The sequence below is a fragment of the Bombyx mori genome, chromosome 4, assembly GCF_030269925.1.
Source record: "Bombyx mori chromosome 4, ASM3026992v2".
NCBI classification, from domain to species: Eukaryota; Metazoa; Arthropoda; class Insecta; order Lepidoptera; family Bombycidae; genus Bombyx; species Bombyx mori.
In genome coordinates this window covers 14,585,285-14,600,049 of record NC_085110.1, presented here as the reverse complement: position 1 = coordinate 14,600,049, position 14,765 = coordinate 14,585,285, and the positions used below count along the sequence as shown (strand labels likewise).

At 35.7% G+C, this 14,765-nt stretch overlaps 1 protein-coding gene across 2 annotated transcripts; it reads left to right on the top strand.

Annotated features, from left to right (window-relative positions):
- The first annotated feature begins 156 nt into the window (after window positions 1–156).
- LOC101739609 (venom serine carboxypeptidase) lies at window positions 157–14,401 on the top strand. 2 transcript variants are annotated; one of them, XM_004930830.5, is made up of 9 exons: window positions 157–326; window positions 7,259–7,514; window positions 8,136–8,310; window positions 8,684–8,796; window positions 9,138–9,305; window positions 9,764–9,931; window positions 10,305–10,564; window positions 10,879–11,007; window positions 14,114–14,401. In XM_004930830.5, the coding sequence occupies exons 1-9, from the start codon at window positions 295–297 to the stop codon at window positions 14,307–14,309; spliced, it is 1,497 nt and encodes a 498-aa protein (XP_004930887.1). In that variant the 5' UTR covers window positions 157–294; the 3' UTR covers window positions 14,310–14,401. The 2 variants fall into 2 exon arrangements, with proteins under 2 accessions (XP_004930887.1, XP_062524331.1); XM_062668347.1 differs by lacking the exon at window positions 157–326 and adding an exon at window positions 6,608–7,032 and having other exon boundaries at window positions 7,131–7,514.
- The last annotated feature ends 364 nt before the right edge of the window (window positions 14,402–14,765 follow it).

Below are 14,765 nucleotides of genomic sequence, written 5' to 3'. Positions count from 1 at the left end.
CTCCTGGCTGAGCCTTTGCTCGCCCACCTGTCCTGGTGAAACTGGAAAGGCCTCCGGGCCACCAGTAATTCTTCAATCATAAAAAAAAAGAAATTAAAAGTAAAAACAAGGAAATAAAATTTGTAAACAAAATAAAAAGGGACACCCCGTAGTTTAGATTGAGATAAATCCAAGTTCAAGGCGCAAGTGCACATCGAAGCCGGGTGACTATACAAGATTCCCGTCGCTAGGACACCGGATCCATTCCGCATCAGTGGAGCACGCTGGCTGGACCATTCCATACTGATCTGTGATATGAACCTCCTCATTACCTTCCTGCTTTTAATGTAAGTAAAAACTCAAAATTATTTTCTTTTTTCGTTTTCCAATTTTTCTTCGTCTTTATAACCAAGTGAAAAATGAACTTTTTCAACCAAATGAACATTTTAGAAGTATATTCGTTAATTGTTCTGCTTTCAAAAACAACCACGGACATTTCATGACAATTAAAAATACTAATGCGGATTTTCAGTTATGTTTATCAAATGTAATAATTTCAATTACTTTACTATTTAATTAGAATAATTTAATAAGTAACTAAACTAAATAGTAAAAAAAAAAAAACTCATACATTAATGACGATTTGAAACATCCACAAGTTGATCACATAGAAGGCTCACGCATGCCAAGGTTATAACAGTCCGTATCAGCAATAAAAAAAGAAATTAGTTCTAATTTCTTCCTTGTGACTAATATTTTGGTTTTTAAACATTTTAGAGTATGTATGTAATGCATGAACTTAAAAAATTCAGATTTTATCTCGCTAGAACCCAAGAAAATTTCAATGAACGAACTTATTGTTTACATAGAATCTTACATGCCACATTTTATTCAAAACTATTTTAAAGGTTTATTATATTGAAGGATTGGCCATTTTTTGTACCTGCGCAAAATTTGAGAATTTATTAAATGTGATTTATTAGGTGTAAGGTGTTTATTTGAGTCGACTATTATCAAAGCCGGCAATGTGACTTTTGGACAATTATTGGTAAATCAGAAAAACGAATTATTGACTTTGTATTCCATTGGCAGTCACAAAACTCTTCTGAACGACATCTTAGATAAATAACAGATTAAGTATTAACCCTCTATTTAATGCAGGTTTTGAATCGTATTCTTTGAAGGAGACGATTATATTCAAATCAATCTGTATTGACATATCAATAACATTTTTTTGTCCAAATGCACAGATTGCCACCTTTGATAATAGACGACTCATTTATATCTTTGCGTCAAGTGTTCATTAAAATCTCAGAATTGCTGCAAAACTAATTCAAATCATTTAAACTACATAATAATTGAAGAACTTAAAGTGAAGTGAATGTATTGCGTGAAGCAATAGCGCAACTAAGGTAAAAGCTCCTAATACGGCGGTAGTCAAAATCGCTTCCTATTACGGTGGTATTTCTATTTTCGACATTTATTCTTGTTTTATTCAGTTTAAGCTCACCAAAACGGAATCTATTTATTCTAAATCTATTACTTCATAACATAACTGACATTTTCAAGTGTAACATATAAACAACACTACAAGATCTATCAGTTTGTAGCACGGCATCAACGTGAGAGGAGTTTCCATACAAACGCGGAACAAAAAAATAAGTACACTAATATTTAGAAACTAAGTTTTTTGTATTAATAAGTCGTTCAACTTTGTTAATGTGTTATTTATAGCATTTTCCTACTATTATACTTACTTTTTAAATAGCTTGTTTCATATATGTAACTAATTTTTTACTCAAAAAATCAGAAACAAAATACCGCCGTAATACGGTACGAATTTTATAGATTAATCCTAATACGGTGGTATAACTCCGAAATAAGAAATATACTGGGCATATTTAATTGTTTATAACTTTCAATTTATTAAGTTATTGAATTAGTTCCAAGTTTAGTTGGAATAATTATTAATCTTGTAAATTAGAAACCATATTCTGCGGTATGTATTATTCATTAAAAATCTAGTTAAATATGAAAACTGTCGAGTGCAAAATGTTGGTTTCTTAGAAGGGGTAAAAATAGGAAGGTGTATTTTAATTAATCACAAATCATTTATTTTGTATAACTGTTGACTTGAGTTTTACACATCTGGGCCAAAAAACTGTTATCGTTTGATTAAGTATTTACATTCTTTGTTTATCGAAATTTTGATGGGTCAGAATTAGGATTAAAAAAATACGAGTAGTTTTCCTATTACGGTGGTAGTTATTTCCAGGTAACTCTGTGTTAGGTTCTATGATCTCCTATTACGGTCATATTCATAGAACATAAAATTACAAGTTTTAGGATTCCATAGAAATAATAGAAAGGTTATTTATACTTATTTTACACAAAAAGATAATACAATAAAAACAGATTTAAAGAATGTCTAAATACTATGTACAAAGGCGAGCTTAACTCTTCATGAGTTTTCTTCCAGCAAACCCTTTTCAGAGAGAAATACGATGTATAAGAGGGGAATAGTATAACGACCTCGGTTATAACAACGTCGAACTTACGTCCCTTGAATTTAAAGCATACTTTCGTAAGAAATTCATTCGGTAAGAGCGACTTTGGATACTATAGCATCAATTTCGGGTATAGCGATTTGTTTTTATGAACCATTTATGACAGATTCCCAGAAATCCCGTACAGATATTTCTATTGAGTCGATAAAGGCACAAAGACTCATTCATAAAACTATTAAACTTTCTTATCTTTTGTTTACATTCACAGATGACCATCTGTGAAACATGCACAGATGGTCAAGCAAATGCTTTGTTTGTTTGTTCCTAAGCAGTCCTCAATAAATTTACCATTAAGTAATTCTATTTTGTTCATCTTAAATATGTATAGCTCTATTCAGACAGCAGTGGCAGCGGCCGCCGCATCAGCCACCGAACATTTTTATCCTTTCAAGCGATACTGATCTATAAAACAATGTAGATAAAGTTTAAAATTCTTTCAAAGCTGAAAGTGCTCTTCGCACCTTTTTTTTCTCCTACCAATGCTGATAGCCTTGGCAGGCTATTTCAGCTTCCCCTTGACGTGTAGATGATCTCATGGGGCTCAAACCGGGAGTGTTGCTAACACTGACCCTACGAAGAGCAGTACTTCGAAGAATCTACCACTGGATCGGAAACGCGACCAACTAAGAAGATCCGGTGAGAAACTCAGTGGGCTGCGTCTATAGGTTGATTTCTTCTTCGAGTTCTTCAGCGCAAGCGACGGGTTCGGCGAGGACGGTAACCTGTGCTTGAGGTACCTAAAACACCGTTAATGGATCGGGAAGATCCGTAATGACGTGCTTAGGGCGACGTCGACTGTTTACCATTCGGTCCACAAGATCGGGTAGGCCTTCGCATCGCTGTCGGCCGTTGCCACCGATGTCTGAATTGAGCCGAAAACTTCACTTACCTTAAGTTTACCATTTTAAGTCTAAAAAACCTTAGTTACTCCTTATATCATCAGCTATCTATTAATGAAAGTCTCGTCAAAATCGGTCCAGTCGTTCCAGAGATTAGCCGGAACAAACAGACAGACAGACAAAAATTGTAAAAAATGTTATTTTGGTGTATGTACCGTATATATATTTATACGCATGTAGTAAAAAACGGTTATTTCAATATTACAAACAGACGCTCCAATTTTATTTATGTGTATCCCTAGAATTCTCATGTTAAAATACAATCCAAATCACTTCATCAACGCGGTAAAAATGTACTCTTCTTTCCGAGCCGACCTGTGTGAATGCACTGTTATACTTACTAGGTACATTTGTATTATAAATTTCATTAAAAGTGGTCAATTAATGCAAAACTTACAATTTAAGTTCTTCACATTTATATTATTTACTTAATAAATATTATATGTTCGGAACTTAATAAATATAATTTCTGACCCTCTGTATTAGGAACCGTCTACCGCAGTAATAGGCTCTGACCTCAATCATACCTCCGTATTAGGGAAAATCGACCCGGCTATTTAAAACATTTTTTTAAATAAGTAATTTCTAGAAAAGAAACATAGACTCAACAGTAATACGAAATTTAAATTCCATTTTTGACGATGAAAATTTTTTCCATCTTTAGAAATACTTACAAATGCTTATTTTTCTTTCTTACTTTCAAATTTTGCGAAATACCTCCGTAATAGGTGCTTTTACCTTATACAGTTCGATCGTGAGAACATCCTAGTTCTAAGTAATTTTCATATTAATCTTCTTTGCTTAATAAATTACCTTGCACACAATAACGGAATCTTTGAACGTGGTTTTCGAAATGTCGGATTGATTTGAAACTAGGCACACTTTTCAAGGACCGATGACAATATAAATTAATAAAATTGTCCAATTATCCTGTGTGCTTAGTGCCAGTTTTTTGACGTTCTCTATAGTGTAAAAGCTAACCCAATTTTGCATTTTTTTTATTTTTTTATTGCTTAGATGGGTAGACGAGCTCACAGCCCACCTGGTGTTAAGTGGTTATTGGAGCCCAGAGACATCCACAACGTAAATGCGCCACCCACCTTGAGATATAAGTTCTAAGGTCTCAGTATAGTTACAACGGCTACCCCACCCTTCAAACCGAAACGCATTACTGTTTCACGGCAGAAATAGGCGGGATGGTGGTACCTACCCGTGCGGACTCACAAGAGGTCCTACCACCAGTAAAACAGTTGGAACAGTGCCCCTAACGGCAAACGTAGGCAACGATCCCATTCCACACAAATATGAGCTAACTTTAACGCTATCGAGAACGTTAAAAAAATCACACTAAGCACACTTATCAGGATTTTCAGAATTATCAGCAAAAAACACATCGGCGTCTTGTACGCCTAGGCGTGTATGCCTCCGCTACTTTCCTAGGATATGATAACTATTTCCTCTTACTATGGAATTATCATTGTTAAATATTTAAAAAAAAAAAGTTTGAAAAACAACAAAACACGCTTTCGTAGCTAATTTAACAAAAAAATTAAAAAATAATTTTATATAACTTAAAAAATATATACATTTAAAAACGAATTTTATTGACAACACAATTTGTTTAAAAAAAAAAAATGCCGACTGAAACATCCAACACATACCTCACGACATAGTATCTGTAGTGATCCTCAAACGAGTAATGTTAATTTTAAATGAATACTCGAATTGGTAAATTTTTGAATACAGTTAATCTTTTACGGCATTACTTCTGGGATCATCATCAAAGTCATCATCGGATTGTGGTCCTAGCTGTTTTATTGGTTTATTTGGATGGAACCTGACGGCCTGCCTTATTTTAAATGGCTACAAGATCCCATAGACTCGTGAATGGTGTCACCGACTTCGAGTTATGAGACCGAAGTCTGTTGTTATGGAACATCGGCCGTCCCGTCTTGCAAGCTGGCGTATTCACGTCCTTACGGATCCATCAGATCCGATAGCTCTTGCATTAGACGCCTTCAGCTCTAAAACCAGGAGCAGGCTTAGGGATCCCGGTAACTGTGCAAACTAACCCGTGCATCGTGCTGAGTTTCTCGCCGGATCTTCTCAGTTTGTCGCGAATCCGATCCGGTAGTAGATTCATTCGCGAAGCAGCTGCTCTTGAGTTGTTAGGCCTTGTTCGGAGGCGCTCGGGCAGTTGTTAGCAAATCCCACCCCTCCAGGCTGAGTTTTGCTCGTCCACCTGTCCTGGTGAAACTGGAAAGGCCTCCGTGCCACCAGTAATACTTCAATTATAAAAAAAACCGGCGTATAGCTGCTTAGCAGCAGCAACGACAGCATCGTGTGACCTAACTGTGCATTCTTACTACACCTTACAGCTATCAACAAAAATTATACAATCTTACATAACTGATAGCACGTATTTCAATAAATCATGATATAGCAGGTAGATACAAACAGGATTCTCCGCGAGCCAGTTCAGTTAATTAATTATGATTTTTTCCCACGACTGCTTTGGTGAGAACCACATATCGGACACAGCATTCCTTGCGATCCAGAAATACTTTTTCTGTGCTTTTAAAATTATAATAATAAGAAGAGATTTTTTTTAATGCTTTTGTTTTCATGATTACTAGATTAGCGACAATTTTGTGTAAAATGCGCAGTTCACATCTCCAAATACAAAATTCAATTCTGTATTTGAGAAATGAAATCTGAAAATTCAATAGAATTGTAGTGAATGGTAGGTTAAATGTGTATAATTAATACGTAAGATGAAGTTAATATGGATGCTTATTCTTAAGTTGAAACACCATTAGCATTTTAAGACATTCGTCATTAGTAGCAATTTTTGTAAAGCGTCCTTGACCATTGTTTTGTAGTGCACGGGTCGATGCCACTGATGAGTAGAATTACGATATCCCAATGCAACTGAGGCTTTAACTTCGAGACTAATCGTGAGCAGCGAAGTTCACGCGGCGTCTATGGGCTTTAATACTGTGAACAAAACTACTTATCTATGACAATAGTACATTACATACCAAGGGAGAAAAGTAGGACATTTCCTCCCGCGTGTAAAATGCGCGGCAGGCAAACACGCGGGATGAGATGTCCTACTTTTTTCCCGCGCTGCACATACTATTTTTTCTCCTACCAGGCCGAAAGTTCGACATTGTAAAAAACTTAGCACCCGTGGAATACCGAGCCAGGGTCCCGGTGCGAAGCCCCGGTGAGGTCCAGGGGCGAAGCCCTGGCTGGGGGTTGGGGGGGGCGCAGCCCCTCCACTCATAAAAAACAATTTAACTGTTTTTTAATTTTTATATAAACTACTACTAATTGAATAAGAACTGTCTGATGAACTCATCTTTGTTTAATAGTTCATTATTAAATTTTATTTCCTTTTGTTTATTTCACTTTTACACTAAACACAATATTGCGAATTACCCGAACACAACAATGGCGACGAATTTTAGGTGCGTGAGAGCAGACGTAGACACTAACGCGCATGCGCACTTGTCAGTACCCAGGGAGGAAAAGTTAGACCTTCTTCCCTGTACAGAAGGAGGAAAACCGAGCTTTCGGTGTAGGTAGACGCTAACGCGCATGCGCACTTGTCAGTACCCAGGGAGGAAAAGTTAGACCTTCTTCCCTGTACAGAAGGAGGAAAACCGAGCTTTCGGTGTAGGTAGACGAAAAAATCTATTCTTCTCCACTCTATACTATCGATGAATTTCAAATATTGATTTTCTGCGCCAAGTGAAGAGAATGTGAGTTGTGTTTTCTAAAACCATTCCTTTGTGCGTTGTTCATTAGATGCGCTCAACAAGCGTTAACGGGCGAGGACTCCGTTCTCCCCGAACTTCCTCCGGGCGAGGCCCCAGAACCGATCATATCCTTCATGGAAAGAACTTACAAAGTTGGTAGAGGACGAGCCACATTCGATGCCGGCGATCCCTTACTCCTGACTCCGTTTATCGAACAGAAGAAACTTAAGGAAGGCAGGGAAGCGGCAGCCGTTGACGCCGATTATTTATTACCAGACATGGAGAGCTACGCAGGATATCTGACGGTAGCATCAGATTATTTTACAAAAATATTTTAATACTTACTAGCTGACCCGGCAAACTTCGTAGTGCCTCAATCGATAAATAAAAGACCTAAACTTTTGTGTAAAATTAACTTAAAACAAACAAAAGGAATCCGTCCGACGGGGGACACATCAAAGAGAAAACAAAATTGTTATTTTTATTTAATTCCGAACATTTTCACATTTATGTAAACCTTCTCTGGACTTCCACAAGTAATTAAAGACCAAAAATAGCCAAATCGGACCAGCCGTTCTCGAGTTTACGCGAGACTAACGAACAGCAATTCATTTTTATATATATAGAAGAAGAAGATAGAAGATATATTGTTATTTTAGATTACATGAACAATATAACGTAACATAACACACTAGTCAGAAAACTGTGTCGTCAGTCTGCACTTGTAGTAACGCATTAAATCACTAATAGTAGCAGTGAACAACATTAAAGTTGATTAGATGCAGACATGTGTTTTTTACTAGTGCTAACGATGGTTTTTCATTACGTTTGATACCGGTAACTACCGTAGTTGTTCAAGCTAATTAAATCTACAAAGGCCAGTTTGGTCGAAAATATTGTATATTATTATCTTTATTATTTTTAAGGTCAACAAAGAGTACAATGCAAACCTTTGGTTCTGGTACTTCCCTGTATCAGGAAAGCCCATTGAAGAAACTCCTTGGATAATATGGTTGCAAGGAGGTCCCGGTGCTTCATCGCTTTATGGACTTTTTACAGAGCTCGGACCGTTTTTTGTTACTGAGGATAATCACTTAGAAGGTCAGAACTTAGAAAGTCCCTATTCCCAGATTTATTTTGTAATTCAGCTTTTTTTTTTTTCAAAGCAAACGCTACCTTATTGCTTCCCTGTCGCTTTACTTTCGTTAGAGCTTAGAGGATAAAAAGATTCTTATTTTAAAAAACACCTTTTTTTATTGGTGGCCTTTTTACACCTCTTATTTTTTGAAATGTTGATGATATGCGCTTCGTTTGTTGGCTTCAGGAGCTATCATTTGACCACCTAAATTCAGAATAAAAATTCACATAATTGAACATTAGATTTACATGAAAATTTCGCTGCCTCTACAGTAGTTTCTAGTGTATTTTAACACAATCGTGCGAGGATACTTCAATAACCATAATTCTTTTATAGAGATGAAATATTCATGGGGCAAGAACCATTCGCTTCTGTTCATCGATAGCCCTGTTGGAACTGGGTTTAGTTTCACGGACGATGATAGAGGATATGCTACTAATCAGACAACTGTAAGGACCAAGGCCATTTATTTTTACATTATTCTTTTATTGTACTAGTTCGCCCGAGTGACCCACCTGATTGATAATATTGATCAATGACAACAAGTGGGTTGTTTTAAAAAATAAAATCTGTCCCGGTAGCCACCACCACCTGTCTATTTCTCCCATAAACAAAATATTGCGTGCCAGGTTTGTGCAATTGAACAAGTTTTATATACTATGAGATTTAAACCTTATATCTGAAGTTACGTGGCTGCAATCACGATTTGATCTCTATAAACTCCAATAACCACTTTAAGCTAGGTTCTGCTTTCTGAACATTTTTCTGACAGATAACAATAATTTTACAGATCGGTGAGAACCTATACACTGCTCTGCAGCAATTCTTGACATTATTCCCGGAACTCAGGAAAGCGCCACTTACAATTGCCGGCGAATCTTACGCGGGAAAACACATACCTTCCTTGGGGGTACAGATATTATGGCACAAAGAGGAAGACGATCCTATTAATTTGAACGTAAGTTAGAGATTTCTTTATAAATAATTCTTATCTAAATTTGACTATTTTATAGTCAACGGAATCGGAAAATGTCAGAGGAATTTTTGTAATAGCTCCAGTAAAATCGGCAAAGGCGGCGGCAAAATGTCCGCCAAAAGCCATTTATGTATTTTGTTATGGACTAAACCAAATCACTTCCCGCCTCCTGTATAAGAAAGTTATGCGAAGCAAACGAGAATATTACTGGTAATAGAATTCATTAACTTGTGGCGGGTAGCCGTCATAGAATACAAGATAATTGGCAGATGCCTGAACCTCACTTACGGAATTTTCAATATAAGCTTGCATATATACAGGTTCCGAACAACAATATTCGGGTTGTCGGTCTACCGAGCAAATATCACCCGCTCGGTGGAAGATCTTCCCTTTGTCGTATATAAACCCATAAACTATATATGCTAACCACGTTTTTACAGGGTCTAGCTATAGGCAACGGTTTCATAGATCCCCTAACGCTTCAAAGATACAGCCACTTCGTGCGCGAAGTCGGTCTCGTGGACGATAGAGTCGCTGATTCTATGAACCACCTTGAAACAGCTGTAACACAGTTTATCAACAACGGAGAGATGCTGAAAGCTTATGCTGTGAGTATTCCACATAAATATCACATGAGTCCCAATGAAATCGACTATTAAGTTTGATCAGCTGTCTTAATAAATACACTATATTTTTTGTCATGATCCAGAGTTCGTTAGCTGTGAACATTTTGACATATGTAAGAAAAAATTAAAACGAAATTTCGTAGTATAATTTTTTTTTTATTCGGCGTTAGTTTGCATAATATTCAAAAGTCGACGGATGTCGTTGCAATCATTCGTAACCACGAAAACTGTAGTTTTCGGAGCGTCGAAAATCATGGGTTAAAAGTATGGAAGCTTAAAGCGTAAAAGTAATACTAATTACGACTATGTATATAGTAACACTGTTTGAAATATATCGATGATTGTCTTTTTTCAGTACTACAACTATCTTCTGACATTGTTTCTATCACACTCGCGCTTGTCTAATCTCTATAACTATCTACAAGAAGAGATCAGTTTAGACGGAGCGTACATGGATTTCATACAAAGGGACGAAGTGAGGCGCTCTTTACACGTTGGCAACACTAATTTCACTTCTATAGGAGTTGTGTACAGGAAACTGGTGCCAGATTTCATGGGAACTGCTAAAATGTGGCTAGAGGAACTGCTTGAGAATTATAAAGTCATGCTTTACAAGTAAGTATAGGGTTTCTAGTTTAGCTATTGTTTTCGTTTTAAAAGACTAAATGATCGCGATTTAAATTGCTGTTTAGAAAATCTCTACGGTAGGTATATAAAGACCTTAGCGCTAAACCCGCGTTCGCCCACGTGTCCGGGTGAAACTAGAAAGTCATTCGGGCACAGTAAGCCTTCACTACCACCAGTCTTAAAAAAAGAAAATAAATTGATTCGAATATATAAATTAGACAATTAGGCTTACTTGAATAATTTTTCGATTAGACTAGTAAGATCTCAGCTGTTTGTTTAACAAGAAAATTTGTTTATTACAGTGGACATCTGGACATCATCGTGGCCTATCACCCGTCAGTAAACACCTACAATAACCTGGCATTTTCTGGTTCGACGGAATTCTTAAAAGGAAAGCGGTTACCCTGGTATCATGACGGTGATTTAGCTGGGTGAGTTTAGGAGTAAAAGTCGAAAGATATTAAAACAGTAAAACTATTATAACAAAGCAGGTAAAGACTGTTGGTCAAGTTGGAGAAGGGAACATTTTCTTAAAAAAAAAAATTCTAATGAATACTTAAACGAAGCCGCAATAATTTTAAAATGCCCGGCATAGTTAATTCCTAGTCTTGCTACTATACCATTTTTCGCAGCTCCTAATGTTATAAATAATTGAGCACTGAATACTGTTTTAATTTGTAAAATCAATTGCGAACGAAAAATATAATTTACCTATTTTTTTTCCACTGCAAATAATTAAATTTACACAATTACATGCGCGTATAGGTTTTTAAGGAAGTAAGCATTCCCGATCCTGCGGAAAGAATGGAAAGCAGTCGACGTCGCCCAAACGCGTCATTTCGGATCCTCCCGATCCACTAACGGTGCTTTTAGGTACTTCAAGCACCGGTCACCGTTGTCGTCGAACCCGTTGCTTGCGACGAAGGGCTCGACGAGTAAATTAACCCTTAGACACAGCCCACTGAGCATAGAGTTACTATTCTAACTGGAGTGCTTACTTCGTTTGACATAAAAACTAAAAATATACTTTATCTCTATGGCTTAAAGTTTATTTTTAAATAGCAAAAGATGTAAGGAAAAACGGTCTGAAAAGAGAATGATTATTAAGTGGTGGTGTCCCTCTCGCACATTTTACAAACAAAAAGCAGTGTTGCTAGCTTAGAGGATTTTCCATAAAATCTCGGAATTTGGACCCCCGTCTTAGTTATCAAAAATGGCTTTTAGTGGTTAGTGGATTTTTTAGTAGCTTGGGCGTTGTTGAAAATTATTGAAAAGGTTAAAATCAATCCACTTTACAGGATTTTAAACATTTTATGACAATAATATATCTAAATACATATTATTTAAACGATGTGACTTAAACTTAACTAGAAAATATTGCGACAATTTAGAATTTCCATCAACGTCAAAAATTAAATTGGTTCAACATAAACGTACAAAGTTATGGTGAATTTATTTTCTGATGATGACAATTTATTAAAATAAATTATATAAGAAGTATTGATTATATGATATATATTGATTTTTAATAGAACATCATATATTAATAAAGCTCATTAACAAAAAAAATATTGTTCTATATTAATAAGAACTCTGTTTAATGGAAAATTTTATGGTAGGTACGTAGATTTCTGATGGTTTTCATGTTGAATTTGGTGGGAAGCCAGATTAATTGTTGGCATCACCGAAAAAGAGCTATGAATGGATTAAAAGAAAAATGGCGTCTATTTACGTTTGTAGTGCGAAGTTAAAATGGCACTGATACAGCTTGTGGCTTGTTTTTTTTTCGAAAATCGTGAAAGTTTCCGTGTAATCATGGTGAACACTTTTAATATAAGTGGTTTTAAGCGAGAATCCTCTCCAGTTTGTGGAATATCCTTCCATATGTCAGATTCATTGATAAATTTTTACTAGTGTGAGCATATATTTTTAAAATGTGAGATATATTTTCTCATTATAATATTTAATACCATTTGTCTTGTAAATTGTACTTAATCTATGTCATATACTAAATTTGAAAAAACAATCGTGAAAACTATAATTTTGCAATGTATTTTTCATATTATAAGAGCCATCACGTGGTATTTCTTGAACTTTTTTTATTGTATTGAATAGCGTCGCACGCAAGCATGTATATCATTTGCCTGACGTTAAGCGAACGAGGAGGATCTTCTAGTAAATATGACTTTGGAATTTCTGGAAAATGTCCTTTAAAAAGGTCAAACAAGAAGAATCAAGTACTCAAACGCAAGAAATAAAAAATACCCCGAGAAAAGCAAAATTACGACAAGATGTTAAGGTATTGAAACAAAAACTTAAAAGTCGTGAAATAGTGATTGTAAATATAAAGTCGATTTTAGATTTATTAAAGAAAAATGGCGATTTTTAATTGAATTGAAATTTAAATTGCGAAATTTTAATGATACTCATGGTCCACTTAGATATTGATTAAAATAAATTATGTATTTCGTTGAAAAAAAAGAATTTACTTAAAAATAAATAGAGGAAATGTTATATTATAAGATTACAGAAAATTTACTGAACTTAATAATAATAATATAACCAATATTTTGTAAATAGAGATCAAGTACTATGTGTATTGTGTTATGTGTATTGACTTGTCATTTAAGAGTTATTTAATTGTTTACATATAACAAATAAATGAATTTCAGTTCATTTCATTTTATTACCCATTGTGTTTTATTTCATAAAATGTAACTAGTAGACTTAATATACACGTGTCATGATAATAGCACAGAAGTAAAAATACAAGTAATTTTAAATCAATTGAAGATGTGAATGTAGGAAAAGAGCACCCGATACGCGCAGACCATGTGTGTTGCAGTGTCTCACTCAGTGTGTCAAATATTAATTTGCACGGCCCACTTAGCCAGTACACTAAAGTAGGAATTGCGTAATTAAGTTCAACATAATATTTAAGTCGCGGTTGAGTATTCGGACGTTAAACATGAGTTTGAGGAAGTTTAAGTAATAGCACTGAGGTAATGATGTTTGTAATAAAACTCAGTGCTAGATTTTCGACAACGCAGCAACTTCCAAAAAAAAACGTCGAAAAAAGGCACCATGACGACGAAGCAATGTTTAGAATTGAATTTACATAAATAAAACGTTGCAAGCACGTGTTTTGTATTTACATAGGGTTACACAGAATTACTTAAGGTAAATTCAAAACTGATGCATGTGTATAATTTTATCCTATAAATAAATTTTATATGGTCACCACATTAGACAAGGACACCGCGACCAAAAAGTATTCTCTTTCGAGACCGATTTCTCGGCATCAGACAGCACTCCAGTTGTAGGTACTTATTAACTCCATGCCACTGAGTTTCTCGCCGGATCTTCTCAGTGGGTCGCGTTTCCGATCCGGTGGTAGATTCTGCGAAGCACGGCTCTTGCTAGGGTAGTGTTAGCAATGTCGTCAGGTTTGAGCCCCGTGAGCTCACCTACTACTTAAGGTTTGCTTTGCACGTTTTGTTTTACGCAATTTATTAATCGATCTTTTTTTTTTAATAGTTATTACCGAGTAGCTGCAAATCTCACCGAAGTAATGGTTCGGGGGGCCGGTCACATGGTACCGGCAGACAAACCAGCGGCTGCACTCGGCCTCATTTCAGCCTTTGCGCGCGGACTGCCTCTCAATGAAGACACGGGCAGCCTGGTGAACGCTGAAAAAAATTTGCTGCGGAAACGAGAATTGCCGTTGAAATAGTCAATTTGTTGTACTCATGTTTTGTTGCTAGAATGCTCGGATATATTATTGCCATTTGATAACTTAAATCGAATAAAACTTTACACAATTTATTTAAGTTGTTTTAAGTTTATTAAACAATGTTTTATTGAAATTTGATTACGAAAACGGCTACGCTCCTCTCTATTTTAAACATAGAATGTAATATGCTTAATGATTTAAGTCTTCAAACGAAAATAATATGAAACCATTGAAATAAGGCAGAAGTTTTCTATACTTATTGCGTTAATTTTAATAATTCTAATAAAAGCGCCCACTATAAAATCAGTAGAGAGTGGATTGGCTATGCCCCTGACACTACTTTATGTCTATGAGCAACTGTGGCAACAAAAAAAATCCACCCATTATTAATGACATTTCACCAACTGACACTTTTCGAAATCTCAATTAAACCTACTACAGTTTGGGTGGAAGAGC